Source organism: Muscardinus avellanarius (genome assembly GCF_963383645.1).
Source record: "Muscardinus avellanarius genome assembly, chromosome: 16".
In the NCBI taxonomy this organism is placed as follows: Eukaryota; Metazoa; Chordata; class Mammalia; order Rodentia; family Gliridae; genus Muscardinus; species Muscardinus avellanarius.
The window spans coordinates 550,833-571,310 of NC_137802.1; the positions used below are offsets into that span (position 1 = coordinate 550,833).

At 59.0% G+C, this 20,478-nt stretch overlaps 2 protein-coding genes across 3 annotated transcripts in view; both read left to right on the forward strand.

The window, feature by feature from the left end:
* The window catches only part of RFX2 (regulatory factor X2), a gene marked incomplete at both ends in the record, with an annotated part of 29,569 nt that extends 23,404 nt beyond the window's left edge, over window positions 1–6,165 (forward strand). For both annotated transcript variants that reach the window (XM_080712253.1, XM_080712254.1), the window contains 5 exons: window positions 993–1,142; window positions 2,751–2,959; window positions 5,035–5,188; window positions 5,760–5,802; window positions 6,065–6,165. In XM_080712253.1, coding sequence (XP_080568379.1) covers window positions 993–1,142; window positions 2,751–2,959; window positions 5,035–5,188; window positions 5,760–5,802; window positions 6,065–6,165 — 657 coding nt within the window. The remainder of the gene's footprint in view (window positions 1–992; window positions 1,143–2,750; window positions 2,960–5,034; window positions 5,189–5,759; window positions 5,803–6,064) is intronic.
* A 9,321-nt stretch (window positions 6,166–15,486) lies between these two features.
* Window positions 15,487–20,478, forward strand: part of RANBP3 (RAN binding protein 3) — a gene marked incomplete at both ends in the record, with an annotated part of 43,950 nt that continues 38,958 nt past the window's right edge. Inside the window, one exon of the mRNA XM_080713031.1 lies at window positions 15,487–15,577. Within this exon, the coding sequence (XP_080569157.1) occupies window positions 15,487–15,577 (91 nt within the window). The remainder of the gene's footprint in view (window positions 15,578–20,478) is intronic.

The window sequence follows — 20,478 nt, forward strand, 5'->3', positions numbered from 1 at the left end:
TCTATTTATTTATTTACCTTTCGGTTTAAACCTGGAGGCATTCTCCCTCCGAGCTACACCCCCAGCCCTATTTTTTATTTATTTATTTATTTATTTATTTTTATTTTTATTATTTTTTTGCGGGTCTGGGATGGAGCCCAGGGGCATTTGACCTCTGAGCTACACCCCCTGCCCTATATTTTATTCTTTATTTTGAAACTGAGTCTCACTGAGTTGCAGAGGGCCTCACTAATATTTTTTATTTTTAATTTGAAACAAGGTCTCACAAGTTGCGGAGGGCCTCACTAAGTAGCTGAGGCTGGCCACCAACTTGCAATCTCCCAGTGTCAGCCTCCCAAAGACTGGGATGACAAGCGTGCACCACCATGCCCAGCTTTATTCTGTATTTTGAAGCAGGATCTCACTAAGTTATGATGGCCTCACTAAGTAGAGGAGGCTGGCTGAGAACTTGGGGTCCTTCGGTCTCCGCCTCCCAAGCCCTGGAATGTCGGGCATGCGCAACTGCACCCAGCTCTGAGCATTTCTTTATAGCTGGTGAGAGCCAGACTCCCAGCACAGTGTACCCGCGGCTCCTGCGCAGCTCGCTGTTGTAAGCTCCCGCTCCTGGAGCGGGGCAGGCCTGTCGTCGAGGACAACCGCAGCAATGTTGCCGTCCACTGAGACCCTATTTTGAAATAAAAACATCAACAGGGCTGGAGGCATGGGTCAGGTAGAACACCCCTGACTTTAATCTCCAACACAAAAGGCCCTCATACTCCCAGGCCACACCCAGAAAAGTTCAAGCTCGTGTGGAAGTTGTGTTTGCAAGGACCAGCGAGGTTCTAGAAGTAGAGCCAGCCAGCCGCCGGTTCAGGCTTGACAGTGCGTGCGCCGCTCACGGACGCCCAGGGAGGCTCTGGCGGCGGCTCGCCTGCGCCGGCACCTTACTCTTGGGTCCTTGCCTGCCTGCGTGGCCCGGTCCTGCTCCCGGCTGACCGTGCCACCTCCCGCAGGTGGGTGTCGTCAGCGCCTTCGCCCAGACCCTGCGCAGATACACGTCCCTCAACCACCTGGCGCAGGCGGCCCGGGCCGTGCTGCAGAACTCCTCCCAGATCAGCCAGATGCTGAGCGACCTCAACCGCGTGGACTTCGCCAACGTGCAGGTGAGCCCGCCCGCGGCCCTGTGGGCGGCGCTGTGAACACCCCAGCCCCGACCTCCCCGGCCCGGGCTGCAGCCTCGCCTCTGCACGCACGGGCGGGAGACGCTCCACGAAGGCAGCCCGCGCGGATGGCGTGGAGCCCTGAGAACACGGGTGGGATGCACTTGCAGGACCACGAGGCCGAGGCAGGAGCGTGGCAGGCCCCAGACCAGCCTCACCACGTGGCAGTACCTTGTCTCAGAATAGAAAAAGAAAATGGAAAGCCGGACATGGTGGCGCACGCGTGTAGTCCCAGTACTTGGGAGGCTAAGACGGGAAGGTTGCAGGTTCAAGGACAGCCTCAGCAACTTAGTGAGACCCTGTTTTCAAATAAAAAATAAAATCGGCCTGGAAGTATAGCCCAGAGGTAGAACCCCTGGGCTCACCCTCATTACTGTTACGGTGTAAGCCGTTGAGGGTTGGGGAACTGGCCGCGGGGCTTCTGTTCGGCTCCCGGAAACTATCCCGCGACCGCGGGTCCTTGTTCTGGACCAGGTGGATACACACTAGTCAGAACTCTTGCTAGATATCTAAATGACTTCATTATTACAAAGATAGAAATAAAGACTACTACTGCAGAATAATACAGGGGTGGCCCGAAACAAAGCCACTGACAATTCCTGGACACAGAGTATTTTATAATCAGTCTTCTGACCCAACCAGACTCACCCCTCTGGGGCCAGCCTTTTGACGTGGGGGAGCTTTCGTTATACCCCCAAATTTGTTAACTCATCATCGGATTTTGGTATCTCTTGAAGGTTTATGGCATCTTTCCACATCCTTGGCAAATCTTATCTTTACAGTGAAAAAAAAAAAAGGCCCCTGGACTATCTCTGTTGTCTTGCTAATGCCCCTCAATGCCTGGAATCCTGCAGCCCTTTCCCTGAGGCACCTGGCTTTTTTTTTTTTTTTTTTTTTTTTTTTTACTACCAGAGATATATTTTAAAAATTGAAAATCTTTCCCAATACTGGTACATTAATACATTTTGAAGCCTCTTCCCAATACTGGTACAACTACCCTCTCCCCACCCCAAGAGCCGGTCCAGCAACTTAGTGAGACTGTCAGCAACCTAGCAAGGCCCTGTCTAGAAACATCATATACAAGAGGGCTGAGCAACCAGGCACGGTGGCGCACGCCTGCAACACAGTGCTAGAAGGCCGAGACGCAAGGGTCACAGGCTTGCGGCCAGCATAAGGACTTAGCAGGACTCTTGTCTCAAAAGTAAAAAAACAAAATAAAAAGGGCCAGGGATGCAACTCAGAGGTAGAATGCTTCTGGGTGCAATCCCAGTACCAAAAAAAAAAAAAAGTAGCCGGGTGCAGTGGCACACGCTTATAATCCCAGCATTCGGGAGGCTGAGACCGGAGGATCGCGGACAGGACAGCCTCAGCTACTTAGTGAGGCCCTCTGCAACTCAGTGAGACCCTGTTTCCAAATGAAGAATAAAAAATAGGGCAGGGGGTGGAGCTCGGAGGTCAAATGCCTCTGGGTTCCATCCCCAGACCCACAAAAATAAAAGTGTGGCGCGTCGTGCGCACTGGCGCCGGGCTCACGCGCGCCGCTGCCCGCAGGAGCAGGCCTCCTGGGTGTGCCAGTGCGAGGAGGGCGTCGTGCAGCAGCTGGAGCAGGACTTCAAGCTGACGCTGCAGCAGCAGAGCTCGCTGGACCAGTGGGCCCGCTGGCTGGACGGCGTGGTCACGCAGGTGCTGCAGCAGCACGCGGGCAGCCCGCGCTTCCCCAGGGCGGCCCGCCAGTTCCTGCTCAAGTGGTCCTTCTACAGGTAAGGCCCAGCCGGCAGCCCCGCCCCGCCAAGGACGTTTCTAGAGGTGTCCAGCAAGGGCCAAGAGGCCAGGGCGGCCGGGAGGAAGGGGGTGGAGGCAGCGGGGCAGCCTGCGCTGAGGCCAGGGGTCACGGGCTGGACAGGGCAGTTGCCCACGACGGGACCATATTAGACGCAGGAGAGGCTGACGTTGAGGTTGGGCTGGCGAGTCTGGGGTCTGTGGCGTAGGAGCGGGTGGTCTGCCACACGGGCAGAAATTGCTCGGGCTCTGGAAGCCTGTTTCCCTGAGGACTTTCCTGGCTGGCCAAGGCCCACCCGCGTCACCAAGGCGCAGCTCCTTTACTTAACGCCTGCTCCTGTTAGGGCCGGGCGCGGGGCGCACGCTCATCATCCTAGCATTCAGGAGGCAGTGGCCGGAGGATCGCAGTTCGTGGACAGCCTCAGCTACTTAGCGGGGCCGTTCACAAATCAGCGAGACCCTGTTTCAAAAAATATAAAGACTAAAAAATAGGACTGGGGGTGTCGCTCAGAGGTAGAATGCCTCTGGGTTCCATCCCCAGGCCCGCACACACACACAAATAGATACAGCGCCTACTCGTGTTAGGCAGCCACAGCGCACGGGGACTGGTGCTCAGCCGGGTGATTGGCCGCTCCCACCCAGCTGGCTCCTGAGACTCAGCCTCCCAAATCCCGGGACTGCGGGTGTGCACCACACCGGCTTAGTAGGGATAATTGATTTATTTTTGTGGTCCTGGGGATGGAGCCCAGGGGCATTCTATCTCCGAGCTACACCTTCAGCCCTATTTTTTTACTCTTTATTTTGAAGCAGGGTCTCACTGAGTTGCCAAGGGCCTTGCTAAGCAGCTGAGGCTGGCTGCGAACCGCGAGCCTCCTATCTCAGCCTCCTGAATGCTGGGATGACAAGTGTGCGCCACCATTTTTCTCTTTTAGAAGAGAGAAAAATGGAAGACAAGAAAATAATAAAAACATAAATCAGAAGAATAATGCTAGCCCTAGTACTGAAAGGCTAAGATAGGAGGCCCTCTGCAACTTAGACCCTGTTTAAAAAAAAATAGGTCTGGGCGTGTTGCTCAGACATAAATGCACCTGGGCTCAATCCCCAGCACCACAAAAATAAATACATAAATAGCCAGGTGCAGTGGCCCTGCCTGTAGTCCCGGTATTTGGGAGGCTGAGACGGGAGGATGGCAGGTTTGCAGCAGCCTCAGCAACTTAGGTCCTCTGTCACTTAGGGAGAACATGTTTTTAAAAAATAGGCCTGGGGGTGTAGCTCGGAGGTAGAATGCCCCTGGGTTTCATCCCCAGTACCACACACACACACACACACACACACACACACACACACACACACACGATGATAATAATAGTAATAATGAGAAGTAGTAAAGTACTAGTGGTAGTCATCGCTGTCAGTAGTGCTGAGCATGGTGGCAAATGCCAGTGATCCCAGAGGAGGGTCTCAGGTTCAAGGCCGGTGTCAGTAACCTCAGTAACTTAGCAAGATTTTGTTTCAGAATTAAAAAAAAATAGCGCCGGGCATGGTGGGCACGCTTGTCATCCCCGCGCTTGGGGGGGTGGAGACAGGAGGATCGCGCAGGTTCGAAGCCAGCCGCGCACACTGGCTTAAGAGAACCTGTTTCCAAATAAAATATAAAAATAGGTCTGGGAGTGTAAGGTCTGAGAGTGTATCTGGGAGTGTAGCCCAGAGATAGAAGGGCTTTCGGGAACCCCAGTACCACCAAAAAAAGAAAAAAAAGAAGAATCAAAAGAATAGGGCTGCGGGTATAGTTCAGAGGTAGGAGGTCCTCAGGTTCCATCTCTAGTAGCGCGCGCGCGCGCGCGCACACACACACACACACACACACACACACACACACGCACACCCTGGCTGTCCGAGCCAGCTGCAGCCCTCCGTCCTCAGCCTCCTGGGCTCCCCCATCTTGGTGTCTCGGGGCCTTGGCACTTGCCCTCCCCTGCCCCCGAGGGCCAGCTTGCCCGGTGCCCAGGAGCTCCGGCTCCCTGCCCGCCCGGCTGAGCCGCCCGTCTGTCCCCAGCTCCATGGTGATCCGCGACCTGACGCTGCGCAGCGCCGCCAGCTTCGGCTCCTTCCACCTCATCCGCCTGCTGTACGACGAGTACATGTTCTACCTGGTGGAGCACCGCGTCGCCGAGGCCACCGGGGAGACGCCCATCGCGGTCATGGGCGAGGTGAGCGCCGGCCGGCCAGAACAGTGGGCGTGGGGCCGTACCCCTGCATCCGGAGGCCGAGGCAGGAGGCTCGCTGTACGCAGACAGCCTCAGCCACGTAGGCCCTCCACGACTCAGTGAGACCTTGTTTCAAAATAGTAAAAAATAGGGCAGGGGGTGTAGCTCAGAGGTAGAATGCCCCTGGGTTCCATCTTCTGTACCGCAAAAAAAAAAAAAAAAAAAAAAAATCAAAAGCTCTGGAGGGGGGGAGCCTCTGGCCCGCGGCTGCTCCTCCACTGAGGCTGCCATGGGAGAAGCGGAAGCCTCGGCCAGGGCCCACGCCCGCGCCGCCACGGGGAGGCCCCCGTGCGCTCTGCCGCTCTGCCCGTGCAGGCTTAGGCGGGGGCTGAGACACATGCGGAGTCCAAAAGGTGGCTGCCCGCAGCCGAGCCGCCTGCCCAGGGCCCAGCTCGCTTCTGGGAGCCCGCAGCCACCGCCCGCAGAGGGAGGCCCTGCCTGGGTGCTCGGGCAGGCCTTCCCCGGCCCCCAGTGACCGTCTCCTCGCGGCCCTGGCCCTGGGCTTCTCTTGCAGTTCAACGACCTCGCCTCGCTGTCCCTGACGCTGCTGGACAAAGGTAGTTGTCTCTGGGGCCATCTCTGGTGCCGCTGGGAGGCGGGCAGCCTCGGGATGGGGGCCCCAGAGTCCCTGTCCCACCCGGGGCCTTAGGAGCCAGGCTGTGGCCCGCCTGGCACCCCAGGGCCACCCGCTTTGTTCCCCTGGGACCTGGCCCAGGTGAGGGGTCCCTGGCAGGCTCCCGGGACGCTCGTGGGCCTGTGGGCGACATGTCCCCGGGCCCTGTCCAGGCGGCGCACCCTGACCGTGCACTCTGCCCACAGATGACCTGGGTGACGAGGCCAGCGGGGATGCCCAGGCCCCAGGCGAGCCCCTGGTGAAGCGGGAGCGCAGCGACCCCAGCCAGCCCCTGCAGGGCATCTAGTGCCTCCGCCCCAGCCCCTGCTGGGCGCCACCTCTCAGTGCCTCTTAGACCCTGACGTGGAGCCTGGGGCGCCTGCCAGAGGCGCCTCCCTCTGCGCCCCGCCCAACGCCATTCTCTGCACAAGTGTGATCCCTTGAAGAGCCGAAGGGGCTGTGCTAGAGGGTCCCCACGGTTAAGAAGAAAGACAGGGAATATCCACAGAGGCCTGGAGGGGAGGCCCGGCCTCTGTCCTCCTGGTCCTGGTCCTGCTGCCGGGCAGCCGGGAGCTCCAGCTTCGGCAGGCCCGGGAGCCGGCGCTTGCTGCCTCTGGGTCAGAGGCCCCTCTCCACAAGCGCTGGGGGCCTCTCGGCCTGGACGGAGACCCTCCAGGCTCCACCGTGCAGACAGGCAGCGCCCAGCCAAGGACGCGCCGCCCGCCCGCAAGATGCAATAGCTCCTCCTTTTGGACGAATGTTTGAACCAATAGTTTTGCTGTAATTAATTGTTCCTAGAAGGTTTCTCGTGGCCGTGTGTATCGCAGTTCATCCCACATACGTGTTTTCCTTCACGCAAAGGTAGAATGTAAACCACGTGGCCTTAACACCCCTCTGCCCAGCCGGTGGGGCTCCCGGGCAGGAGGGCCCTGCTCACCTTAACCTTAGAAACAAGTCAGCAACCGCCGCAGCCTGTGGTCTTGGTGTCCTGGTGGAGATGCAGGGCTGGGAGGGACGTCTCCGCGCGCTTGGACGGCCCCGCCCTTCCCTCCAAGAAGCCAGGGCACGCGGAGCTCTGGCCTGCGCGCTCTTGGGCCTTGGCGGGGTCCTGGGGACCACACAGCTGAGTGTGCGCACAGCGGCCCCAGGGCCCCTTCACCTCCCTCGCCCCGGGGCAGCCCCACAGGAGGGAGGCTGAGATGGGAGGCCAGCCTCAGCTACTTGGCCCTCCGCAACTCAGTGAGACCCCGCTTCCAAATAAAGAATAAAACGTGGGGCTGGAGGTGTCGCTCGGATGAACACCCCCAGTACCACTCAGACACGAGCACGCACCAGTGCAGGGACGCCCAGGCCATGCTGGGTTTGCTGCTTAGCCAGCACCTTGAAATTCAGTTTTTCCTTTTCTTTCTCTCCCTCCCTCCCTTCCTTTTTCTCTTTCTTCCATGTGGTACTATGTGGTACTAGAGATCAAAGCCCGGGTGTTCCTCCTCTGAGCCACACCCCCAGCCCATTTTTGTTTGTTTATTTTGAAATTCAGTTGCTGAGGCGGGCCTCAAGCCTGTGATCCTCCTGTCTCAGCCTCTCAGGTACTGCGATGGCAGGCAGGCATGTGAACCCTGCCTGACTTGAAGCCTAAGTTTTGAGCAGGGCGGGCCCTCAGTTCTCATTGGTCTGGGCCTTACAAATGTACAGCCAGTCCCAGGGAAGTCCCAGACTCCACCTTCTCACGCAGGCCAGCTTGGGCAGGAGTCCACACACGCCCCCGCCCCACCCCAGGTCCACAGCCTCAGGCCCGCCTGCGCCCAGGCAGCCGCCCAGGGGCCCTGAGGGAGGGGAGGGTCTGCAGATGCCTGCCCAGGGGCCCCGGCTGGCCACTCGTAGGGGGCGTGCTGAGGCGGGGCAGGCACACCATCCACAGGGCTCCGCACCCAGCTCCTGTCCCCTGTTTTGGGAATGCGGTCACGGCGGCTGGAAGGACAACCGCTACTTTGCACCTCTCGGTGGGAGTCCCATGACAAGGATTGCTGACCTGGGCCTGGGGCTTGCTGAGGGGACGGCCATCACAGCCCACTGTGGGGCGAGGGGCGGGGCGGAGAGGGAGGATGGGCAGAAGGCCTGCCTCTGCCCGCTGGCCTCAGGCCTCGCTCCACCACGGAAGTGCCCACCGCCTGGCGCAGAGGCTGCAGGAGCTCCTCCTGCCCCCAGAGCCACAGCCGCCGTTCCCACCCGCCCACCCTCCTGGGTATTGCAGGCGCTGAGTGTGTCCTGGCCTCCACCCCGCGGTGACAACCCAGCGCCCCAGGGCAGCCTCCTTTTTTTTTGGGGGGGTAGTAGGGGTTGAACCCGGGGGAGGTCCCCGGAGCTACACCACCAATCCTATTTTATTTTGAAAGAGGATATCACTAGCCAGACATAAGGGGTACGCCTGTAACCCCAACACTTGGGAGGCTGAGACCAGAAGGATCGTAGGTTCAAGGGCAGCCTCAGCAACTTAAAGAGATCGTGTGTGTTGAGTGTGTGTGTGTGTTGTGTGTTACTGGGGATGGAACCCAGGGGCATTCTATCTCTGAGCTGCACCCCCTGCCCTATTTTTTAGACTTTATTTTGAAACAGGGTCTCACTGAGTTGTGAAGGGCCTCACTACGTAGCTGAGGCTGTCTGCAAACTGGGATCCTCAGGTCTCAGCCTCCTGAGCGCTGGGATGACAAGTGTGCACCACGCCGTCCTCTTTGGGGCTGTGTGCGGCCTCCCCCAGACCCCACGCGCCTGCGCGGCCATCTTCACACAGCCCTGTGGGTGGCGTCTGTCACCGCCGTGGTGGGCACTGTCCTGAGTCGAGCCATGCGCTGGGATTACAAGCGTGCGCCAACCCGCCCAGCTTCACTTTTTACTGAAACGGGGTCTCACTAAGTTGCCGAGGGCCTCTCTAAGCTGCTGGAGCTGTCCTCAAACCTGAGGGCCTCCCATCTCAGCCCCACATCCTGGGATGCCAGGGGCGCCTCCACACCCACGGGGCTGAACCTGCGGGGTTTGCAGCCATCTGGAGACCGAACCTGCGTGGTGAGAGCGGCTTGTTCGGAGCACCTGGCAGTGGCGAGGTCAGGCTGGAAGTGTCCTCCGTCAGGAGGCCGCCTGCCTCCTGGTGTGACCCGGCAGGACCTCGGCAGGACCTCGAGGGAAGCGGCTGCGCCTGCCCCGCAGCAGAGTCCGGTGTACCGCGCTCCTCTGCTGCCCCCAGTGGTCACTGTGACAGCAGCTCCCTTTCTGAAGTGTCTTGGATCGGGCCATCTCCTCCACGTATCTCAACAATTCGCAACAGAAAAGACCAGAAGGGACACAGTGAAGCGCTGGCCGCCTTCCCGCCTTTGAGGACCCTTCATAGAGATTCAAAGTATCTGCCCAGGAATATTTAATCATTACAAAGAGCTGCGGTGCGGCTGGTGATCCCCAGTCCTTGGGAGTCCGAGGCAGGAGGAACACAGGTGTCTGGACAGTCGGCAACTCAGACCAGTTTTATAAATAAAAAGGAAATAGCGGGGCGTGGTGGCGCACGCTTGTAACCCCAGCATCTGGGAGGCTGAGACTGGAGGATCGCGGTTCGTGGCCAGCCTCAGCTATTTAGTGAAGCCCTCCGCAACTCAGACCCGGTTTCAAAGTAAAGAATAAAAAATAGGGCAGGGGGTATAGGTCGGAGGTCAAATGCCCCTGGGCTCCATCCCCAGACCCTCAAAAAATCAAAGAGTATGACGGTGTGGTGGACGCCCGTCTCCCGACACCGAGGCCGAGACCTCCTGGGCCTGAGGACCGCTCTGGTGACAGTGAGGCTCTCATCCCCCGAGCAAGACCCTGTTTCCAGGTTTTGAAAGAACAAGACAGTAGCTGGTGTGGTGGTGCACCCTTGCAATTCCAGTACTTGGGAGGCTGAGACCGGAGGCGCGTGGTCCACGGCCAGCCTGTTTCAAAATAAAGACTTAAAAACGGACGGGGGTCTAGCCTAGAGGTAGAATGTCCCTGGGTTAAATCCCCAGCACCACAAAATAAAATAAGTGACCTATGTAACTTCAGCTGCTAGGTTAAAACAGGGCCAGGGGTGCTCCAGCCCCCTCCCCTGCTTTGCTAGGGCAGCGGTTTTTGAAACTGAAGCCGACAGATTCCTCAAGGCCGGCTCTGGAGAGCTGAGGGGCGGACGCACTGCACGGGCGCCCGGGAAGGAAAGAGCAAGCCCAGGCGTGGGGGCGCCTGTCACCCCAGCACTCGGGAGGCTGAGACCAGAGGGCCGCGATTCACAGCCAGACTCGGCTGCTTAGCGAGGCCCGGTTTCCAAATAAAGAATAAAAAATAGGGCTGGGGGTGGAGCTCAGTACCCCCACACATACACACAAAAATCACTCGAGATAGCTGTAAGTACAGAAAAAAGAATAAAACATTGTATTGGTGCCGGAGATGGAGCCCATGGGTGTTTTACGTCTATGCTACGCCTCCAGCCCTTTTTTAAAATTTTTATTTGTGGTATTGGGGATGGAACCAGGGGCATTCTACCTCCGAGCTACACCCCCAACCCCCCTTTTTTGTGGTCTGGGGTTCTTAGAAACCCTTCTACCTCTGGACTACACTCCCAGACCTGTTCTATACTTTTTTTTTTTTTGGTACTGGGGGTGGAACCCAGAGGCTTTCTACCTCCGGGCTGTACTCCCAGACCTATTTTTGGAAACAGGGTCTCACTGAGTTGCTGAGAGCCTCACTAAGTAGCTGAGGTTGGCTTCGAACCTGTGCGATCCTCCTGTCTCAGCCTCCCAAGCGCAGGGATGACAAGCGTGCGCCACCACGCCTGGCTTTATTTTATACTTTTTTATTTGGAAACAGGGTCTCTTAAGCCAGCACGGCTGGCTTCAAACCTGCACGATCCTCCTGTCTCTGCCTCCACACACGGGGATTACAAGCGTGCGCCACCACGCCTGGCCCCAGCCCTAGTTTTTATTTACTTTTTTTTTTTTTTTCTGGTGGTACTGGGGTTCCTGGAAGCCCTTCTACCTCCGGGCTACACTCCCAGACCTATTTTTACATTTTTATTTGGAAACAGGGTCTCCTAAGCCAGCGCGCGCGGCTAGCTTCGAACCTGCGCGATCCTCCTGTCTCAGCCTCCCAAGCGCGGGGATGACAAGCGTGTGCCACCACGCCCGGCTTATTCTTTACTTTGAAGCAGGGCCTCACTGAGTTGCGGAGGGCCTCACTAGCTGAGGCTGGCTGTGAACCGCGATCCTCCTGTCTCAGCCTCCCGAAGGCTGGGATGACAAGCGTGCGCCACCACAGCCAGTCCTTTTTATTTTTTTAAATCTGGAAACAGGGTCTGGCTAAGTTGCTGAGGCTGGCCTCGAACCTGCGATCCTCCTGCATCAGCCTCCCCAGTACTGGGCTGACAGGCGTGCGCCCCCACGGCCGGGTCCTCTCCCTCTGTGGCCTGATAAACCCTCCCACATTCAAGAGAGACAACTGAGATCCCACTTCTGCATGGGAGCCGGGCAGAGAACTTGGGCCATCTTTGAAAACCACCACAGCAGACAACAGGCAACTGCATCCCAGGGAAGTGGGGGGCCGGGCCCTGGCCCCGTGGAGCAGAGCGGGCTTGCCGCGCAGCCGGGCCCACATCTCCCGAGTCCATCAAGGAGCTGTCACTGGGTGATTCTTAGCAGTGGTGACACGTGGTAGGGAGTTTCCAGAGTGCGCACGAGTGCGGGTCTGCCGCGACCCGGGACCTGAACACATCATCACCGCGATGGCACCCGCTGCAGCCTTCCTCGCTGCTGCTCGCGCTGCCTGGAGACGGCACGCTTCAGCAAGCCTTCAATACCCTGCTAAACTATCCGACGTCAAACAAAGGCTTGGGGCTTGGCACTCGGCAGGCAAGGGTCTACCTAGAATTCAGTAACAAAGTCCCATCCTCTTGACTACTATTATAATAATCTATTCAGGGGCTAATGGTTTTCTAGTTTTTTTTTCTTTTTTCTTTTTTTCCAGTACTGGGAGTTGAACCCAGGGTCATTCTACCTCTGAGCTCCACCCTCTGCCCTATTTTTTATTCTCTATTTGGAAACAGGGTCTCACTAGGTTGCAGAGGGTCTCACTAAGTAGCTGAGGCTGACTTTGAACCTGCAATCCTTCTGTCTCAGCCTCCCAAGTACTGGGACGACAAGCTATTTGCCCGGCTTGTAATTTTTTTTTTTTTTTTTTTAATGGTGGGAATTGGACTACCCCGAGGTATCCCACCTGTAAGCTACACCCCCAGCCCTTTTTAATTTTTACTTTGATTTTTTTTTTTTTTTTTTTTTTTTGCGGGTCTGGGGATGGAACCCAGGGGCATTCCACCTCCGAGCTACACCCCCTTCCCTAGTTTTTATTCTTTATTTTGAAACTGGGTCTCACTGAGTTGCAGAGGGCCTCACTGAGTAGCTGAGGCTGTCCGCAAACCGCGATCCTCCAGGTCTCAGCCTCCCGAATGCTGGGATTACAAGCGTGTGCCACCACGCCCGGCTTAATTTTTACTTTGAAACAGGAGCTCACGAAGTTGCTGAGGCTGGCCTCAAACCTGCCATCCTCCTGTCTCAGCCTCCCAACTACTGGGATAGACAGGCCCATGCCACCATAATTTTTTTCTGTAATTAAAAAAATACACATATGTAATGTGTATTTAAACCAGAATAAAATTATAATAAATATACTAATAATATTTATAATAAAAATATTAAGCTCATTCAAGGGCAGAGGGCTCTGAGATACTCCAAGGCTGATAAGAGTCTCCCAGGGAGTCTGGGGAAAGCTGGCTACTAAATAGACAAGGAGACGGGTGTTCTCCAAAGGCCACATGGCTGCCGCGCCAGCCCTCCCCAGCCCCGGCGCTCCGGCTTCCCCGGGGAGTGCCGACTCAGGGCCTGGGGTTCGTGCCTGCTGACAAAACCGAGAGTAGCAGAATCAAAGTGTCTTGGAAAATGTGGTTAAGGGGATTTTTTACCCCGTCCCCCTCCACAAGAATAAAGATCTAATATGCACAGGAAACTCCTGAGCGGCTTGTCAAGAGGCAGGTTCTGAGTCAGGTCGGGGCCGGGGCCTCTCCTGTCTGACATTTGAGCCTAGGAGCCTTCCAGCGACACCCCTGGTCTTTATTTGTATTTTATATTTTTTGCAGTACTGGGATGGAACCCAGGGCATTCTACCTCTGAGCTCCACCCTCAGCCCTGATTTTTATTCTTATTTTGAATAAGGTCTCACTGAGTTGCAAAGGGCCTAAGTAGCTGAGGCGATCCTCCAGTCTCAGCCTCCCAAATGCTGGGATGACAAGTGTGCACCACCACACCTGGCTTGGTTTATTTTATTAATGGTTGTCTAGACTAAAACTGATGAGCCGGGCGTGGTGGCGCACACTTGTAATCCCCGCGCTTGGGAGGCTGAGACAAGAGGATTGTACAGGTTCGAAGCTAGCCAGCTACTGAGTGAGGCTTTCAGCAACTTAGTGAGACCCTGGTTTCAAATAAAGTATATTAAAAAAAAAATAGGCCTGGGAGTATAGTATAGCCCGGGGTAGAAAAGCCTCTGGGTTCCACCCTCAGTACCACAAAAAAGAGAAACAGTGATGTAAGCTGGGTGTGGTGGTGCACGCCTGTCATCCCAGCATTCGGGAGGCTGAGACCGAAGGATCGCGGTTCGCGGCCAGCCTCAGCTACTTAGTGAGGCCCTGTGCAACCCAGTGAGGCCCTGTTTCAGAATAAAGAATAAAAAACAGGGTGGGGGTGCAGCTCGGAGGTCAGATGCCCCTGGGTTCCATCCCCAGACCCGCAAAGAAAAAAGAAAAAAGTGATGTACACTGCTGGTAAAACTCACAACGAACCACAAACACACACGGACAGGCACTCTCCCCCATCCCTGCGTGCCCGGGACGGACCAGCTGACATGCCAGGGACTCCTCTGAGAAGCTGGGAGGAGGCGGGGTCACAGGCCTTAGGACACACACAGGCCCGCCAGGTAGATGCCATCCCGCCCAAGATGAGCGAAGGGGCGCGTCTGGCCTCTCAGTGACTCCGGAGATACATAGCCGGTGCGGTGGCGCACGCTCGTCATCCCAGCATCCGGGAGGCTGAGACGGGAGGATCGCGGTTCGCGGACAGCCTCAGCCACTTACTGAGGCCCTCCGCAACTCAGTGAGACCCTGTTTCAAAATAAAGGCTAAAATATCGGGCTGGGGGTGCAGCTCGGAGGTAGAATGCCCCTGGGTTCCATCCCCAGTGCCGCAAAATAATGGTTATACACACCTATGTGTGTGAATATGTTCTGAGCTTGAAAGCCAGCCCGGGCTCACTGACTGGGCACACGGAGCCGCGTGTCTCCCAGGTCATACTGAAAAGAAGGGCGAAGCTGGGCTAAACCCAGAGAAGAGCTGGATCAGAAAGCCCCAAGCCGAGAGTGGCTGGTGGCGCACCCTTGTCATCCCAGCATTCGGGAGGCTGAGACCTGGGGATCCTGAGGCCCTAGCAACTCGGCGAGGCCCTGTTTCAAAGTAAAGTAGGACTGGAGGTGCAGCTCGGAGGTGGAATGCGCCTGGCTCCAGCCTCAGCACTGCAAAAAAAGCCCGAGCCGAGGGACCAGCAAGTTCAAGGGTTGGGGGCGCGCTAGAATGAGGCTTGCAATTTTTTCCAAGCTTAGCTAAGCGATGCCCTTAGAAGGTATGTGCCTCGGTGGACTTTGTTTCTAGTGGACGTTTCTTCCAGGGCCCCCACCCTGCCGCCCTACTAGGCTGAGGTGTCTGGTGGACCTGGCTTGCTCCGATTGGAAGGAAGGCGGCGGCGAGGCTGTGGGTCTGCGGGAGGGAGCAGGGCGGGAGGGGCTGGGCTTGCTGCCCGTGGGGGCAGCGGCTGGGAATCGCCCCTGGGTGCCACAGCAGCCTTGGGGTGGCCTCCATCGGAGTGGGCGCGGCAAGAGGGAGGCCTGGCGGAGCCCCAGCCCTGCCCAAGGCCGGCTACCCGGGACCCCCCAACCCGAACGCGGAACCCTGGCGCGGCCTGCAGACCCCAAAGGCGGGGCCCAGCCCTCCGGCGGTGGGAGGCTGGAGGCCGGCTGCGGGCGGACCTCCCCTTCCACAGGCGAGACCCTGGCTCCCAGCCCGCTCTCAGGAACCTCAGGGCAGCGAGGTGGACCTGGGCTGGGGTCTCCCGGCCGAGGTCAGAGGTCAGGTTGTTCCAGCCCCTCCCCCAGCACCACCCCCACCCCCAGCCTCCCTGCGCGGCCTCGGGAAAGCGCTGGCTCAAGGCCCTGGCTCCTATTGGGGAGACTGAGGCCGGAAGTAGCAGGCACCCGGCCGGTAGGTGTGCACAGCCCGCAGGCCACGCCCCCTCGGTCGGCGGGAAAAGGAGGCGGGCGGAGGGGCGCGGGCGGTTCGTGCGCACGCGCGAGCTCGGAGCGCGCGGGGGAGCGGGACTCGGCGCCGGGCGAGTGCGCACGCGCGAGATGTCCGTCTCGCGCGCCTGGTACGCATGCGCGGGCCGCCCGCCTCGCGCGCCCAGTGCGCAGGCGCAGGTGCCTCGGGCCGAAAACTGGCGACCGGGGCGGCGCGGGGCCTTGTGGGAGGGCTTAAGGAAGTAAAATGGCGGACCTGGCGAACGAAGGTAGGGGAGGCGCCGCCGGGGGCCAGCTGGCGGCCGGGGGGCGGGCGGCGGCGGCGCCCGGGCCCCAGGGCTGGGCACCCCGGAGGCCGGGACCCCGGGACCCCGCGGCCCCGCGCGCCCCCGCCGCCCCGCACCCGCCCGCCGCCGCTCGCGACCGCCCCGGGCCCGCCGCCGCCCTGGGGCGCCTCCGCCTCGCAGGCGGGTCGGGGCGAGGGAGGCGGGAGCGCGGCCGGCCCGGCCTCGCGTGCACAGACGCGGGCGCGCTCCCGCCTCGGCCGCCGCCTCCCGCCGAGCCGGCCGGCCCGCCCGCCCGCCAGGCCCCGCAGCCGGCCTGTGCGCCCGCGGCCGCGGCGCTCGGCCCGAGAGCAAGCTCTGTGTGTCGGCCGCGCTTCCAGAGAGGGCGGGAGGCCGGCTTGGCCAGCGCAGCGCCTCCCGCTCCCCGGCGTCTTGACCAGGCTGCACGCTTCCAGACCCGGGGGAAGCGCCGGCCGGCTGTCTGCGCGCCTCGGCGGTGCCGGCCCCGGCTGGAGAACTCCCGAGGTCTGCCTTTCGCCGCCTCCCTCTCTGGTGCACAGCTGCGGGCGAGCGCTCTACCTGGCTGGCTGTCGGAGGGTGTCCTGAGGTTTCCATGCCAACCCGCGCTCAGCCGTGGGGAGCGCTGGGAGGGTACCAGGTACTGTTACCTCCCCTCGCACTCCTCCAAGAGCTCAGCGAGGTAGGTGCTTGTTAGTCCCATTCTCTTGAGGAATCTGAGGACAGTTAAGTGACCTAAACAAGGCCGGCCACACGGGAAGGAGTGGGATGTGAGTCAAGGAGGGTGGTCTGGCTTCAGGGCCCCCATGGAGGGTGGAGTCTGTCCACCTCTTGCTGTCCAGTTAAAGGCAGGAGCTAATGTGACATATTGTGTGCATCGTGAGCCGGTAGCGTCTCTGAAGCTCAAGAGCTCTCTAGAGCTGGGTGCACACCTGTAATCCTAGTTCTTGGGAGGCTGAGACAGGAGGGATGCAGGCTCAGGGCCACCCTCAAAAACTCAGCAAGAGCCGGGCGTGGCGGCGCACGCTTGTCATCCCCGCGCTGGGGAGGCTGAGACAGGAGGATCGCACAGGTTCAAAGTCAGCCTCGGCTACTTAGTGAGGCTCTCAGCAACTTAGTGAGACCCTGATTCCAAATTTAAAAATATATAAAAAAGGTCTGGGAGTATAGCCCGAAGGTAGAAAGCCTCTGGGTTCCACCCCCAGTACCACCAGAAAAAAAAAAAAAAAAAAAAAAAAAAACTTAGCAAGAAAGCAGGGCGCGGTGGCGCACATTTGTTAACCCAGCATCTTGGAGGCTGAGACAGGAGGATCGCGGTTCGCAGCCAGCCTCAGCTACTTAGTGAGGCCCTCTGCAACTCAGACCCTGTTCCAAAATAAAGAATAAAAAATAGGACTGGGGTTATAGCTGGGAGGTAGAATGCCTCTGGGCTCCATCCCCAGTACCACAAAACAAAAAACCTTAGCAAGATCCTGTTTCAAAGTAAAACAATAAGAAGGGCCGGGGTGTGCCTCAGAGGCAGACACCCCTGGTTCATCTCTCGGTACCAGAGAGCTGCATGCTGTCCACGTTGTGTTCAGCATCATTTTTGCCGTCTCTGTGTAGGTGTCTACTAGGCACACCTGACATCACGGCCACAGCAGAGGCTCTGTCTTCCCTTTGCACAGACTTTCCCGTCTCACAGTCCCGCTCCCATGGTGAGAAGCGGCGAGTTCATTCTTTGAATTGTTCAGATCCAAAACTTTGCCATCACCTGGCTCCTCTCATACTCCACAGCAGATCCTGTTAGCTGAAAAGTACCTCCAGGGGACACGCTCTGAACCCCGAAGCCTCAGTTGCCCTCCGCTCCTCACGCTCCGTCCTCCTCCCTCTCTGAGTCACTCTGCTCTGCTGCCCCGAGTGCACGCCTGCTCCCGCCGTCCGCCGTCCGCCTTGCTGCTTCCTCGGCCTGAGGCCCCAACTATGCAGCGCATGTCGCTCCCCAGCGTGCTAGGTTTTCCTGGGTTGTTTGCCTGCCCCCGCGCCAGACCACTCCATGAGGGCAGGCTGTTGGCGTGGTGGTGGCGGCCTGCCTCCAGCACAGTGCCTGGCAGTTGGCATCCAGGCAGTGCTTGTGAACTAGCGAGCTCGTGCGTCTGGTCAGATCCTTGCCGCGAGGACACCTTCGAGCTCTGGGCGCCTGCCGGCTCGCTGTTTCCTGGGGGTCGCACAGTGCACAGTGCGCACGAGCTGTCCGTGTAAATCGCACGTAGAATAGGTGCGTGTACGATGGAGGACGAGTGCTGGGTACTAAAAGCGTTTTTCTGAAAAATGCCCACTCATAGTACTTAACCTTTGACGCGAGTCGTGTGGGAGTGGCCCCTGGCGCTGCAGAGTGAGTGGGTTTCTGTGCCTCTGAGGCCCCTCCAGTCGTTCATCTCTGCCGTGTGCCTTTGGAAGACTGTTTCTGCGTGGGATATGTACGGCCTACCGGGCTGTTGAGCGTCTCAACGCTGGAGTCCTCGCCGCTGTGTGGAAGCTGCAGGGACCCACCTTGCCCTCCCTCTTGTCCTGGGGCTCTAGCGCCCTCCGCTTCTGCCCTTCCAGGAGGGTCCTACATGGTCCTTCGTGTTCTCTGTCTCTGGCAGTCTGAAACAGCTGTCCCCCTGGCTGGGCATCAGAAGTGCCTGGGGAGTGCCCTTAAAGCCACAGGTGCTCAGTGCCCACGCCCGCAGACTCTGGTCCTGTGAGGAGCTGGGGGCTCTGGACACCTGGGTAGCTGGATGGCAGCCAGGGCCGAGGAGCTGGCGTGAGTGGATCCGTTCGGCGTGCTGTGCGGGTGGGGGAACGCCTTGAGCTGTGTGTCCAGTGCTGCGTTCTGTCGGCCCTTGTTGCTGCGGCGATGTCATGGATGGCAGCAGCTCTCATGGCCCTTTCTTGGTCATCCTCGCTTGTAACCTCAGTGCCTGGGGGGCTGAGACAGGAGGATCGCAGGTTCATGGCCAGCCTCAGAAATTTAGTGAGGCCTTCCGCAACTTAGTGAGACTCTCTGTTTAAAAAAAAAAAAATAGGGCTGGAGGTGTGGCTCGGAGGTAGAATGCCCCTGGGTCAACCCCCAGTACTGCCAAAAGAAAAAAATAAAGCAGCAGAGGTCTTGGTGGCCTGTGGGCGCACGGTGGGTACCTCAGCTTGCCGCTGCTGCCATCTGGGCTGGATGCGTCTCTGCTGGGGAGGGCTGGCCTGTGCGTTATTGGGCGTTTAGCAGCGTGGCCTCCTCGAGCCGGTGACACCGTCCTCCCACCCCAGACGTCATGACAGCCACGCGGGCTGCGCACGGTTGCAATGGTGGGGGCCCAGGGGGCCCAGGAAGACTCGCTGGGGTAGAGAGGTGGTGGGCACCGGCTCTGCTGTGCAGGTCGGGGCTTGGGCACTGACTCTGCGTGTAGTCTGCAGGATTGGGGCCTCCTTTCTCACCAGTAAGATGGGAGGTGTGCCATCGTGCCCGCTTGTTGCTGGGAGCAGCGGTGACTTAGGCTCGCAATGGAGCGCCTGCTTACCAACGCACGCCTCAGTCGCCAGCACGTGCTGTCATGATGGGGCTGTCGTGACCTGCGTGACGCGGCTGGGCAGAGGTAGAGCGGGGGAGTGCATCCAAAGGGGTGGCCAGTCTGCCCGGGGGGCCCTGGGCCAGCCCTGGCAGGATTCTGGAGGGGTGGGCTGCCTCTCGCGTGGGATCAGCCTGCTGTTTCTCAGCCTGGGCCCAGTTGACACCCGGGAGCAGATCCTTGCTGCGCCGGGGCTGCCCCGTACGCTGAGGGTCTTTGGGGTTTCGCTAAGCTGCCGCAGGCCTTCACTGTCCTCCATCCCGTCTCAGCCTCCCGAGCGCCAGGATTACAGGCGTGTGCCACCATGCCGAGCCCACGGAGGACTTTTGATCCACATCCCTGCCTGCCTGCCGGATGCTGGTGCAGGCCCCTGTCAGTCCTGCCAGCTGGGAGGTGCCGCATGGCCCGGGCCTTGTGCACGGAGCGTGGGCTGGCGTGGGCCGGCGGCTGTGGTTGGCTTTTCTCAGTTCGCATCTCTTGTTGACTTAGAGGATGTTAACGGCCCTGGATTTTTATTGATTAGAACTCAAAATAGTTGGACTCTTCAGTCCTCGTCGCCCCCTTTTCCTGCCCTAAACTTATTTTTGGGGGTCGGGGAGACGTGTGAGGGAAGCGTGCTTGGACTTGTCCTAAGAGCCGACGTGAGGCCCACCGTGCGGCTCTTCTCTGCAGCCACGGCAGCCTGGCAGCGGCTGAGGGTGTCGGGACCTCTCGAGGCCACGGCACTTGTGTACACCGTGAACAGACTTTGCCCAGGGAGCCTGTGTGTAGTCGGAGAAGCGTGTAGTTCTGTAAAACTTGCAGCTGGTGTCAAGCCTGTCTGTGGCCCCCCGTGGGAACTGGAAGCAGCCCAGTCCTGTGAGCCTCGGCCGCCCTGGGAACGAGGTCGGCTGGGTGGGCAGCCGCGGTGCTCAGGGCCACCCTGCGGGAGTCAGAGCAAACTTTAGAGCAAGACAGCGTTTGGGTGGGGCGGGACGCGCCCTCGGTGTGGGCGCCCCGCGCGCGCGGGCGCTGGGGGTGTGGTGAGGAGGACGGCCCAGGAAGTGGCAGGGCAGTAGCGCTGGCGTGGCCTCGCTGGCCTCGGCAGCTCTCCATGGTACTGTGAAGCAGTCGGAGGCAGCGGGTCCGCCCTGGCTCTTGGGGCGGCAGCACTTTCTGCGCTTTGTTTCCAGCCCTCTGCACAGATCTTCGCGTGGTCCTGTGAGGGTGTCCGCTGCACTGCACACAGAGGACTCGTGGCAGGGTCCGCGGGGGCCTTCGGCACCCAGGCTCGCAGCCCTCGTTAGCCTGGGCCCTGGCTGCACTCTCCTCTAAGAAGCTTACTGGGAATAAAAACTGCTGCCTGGGCTGCAC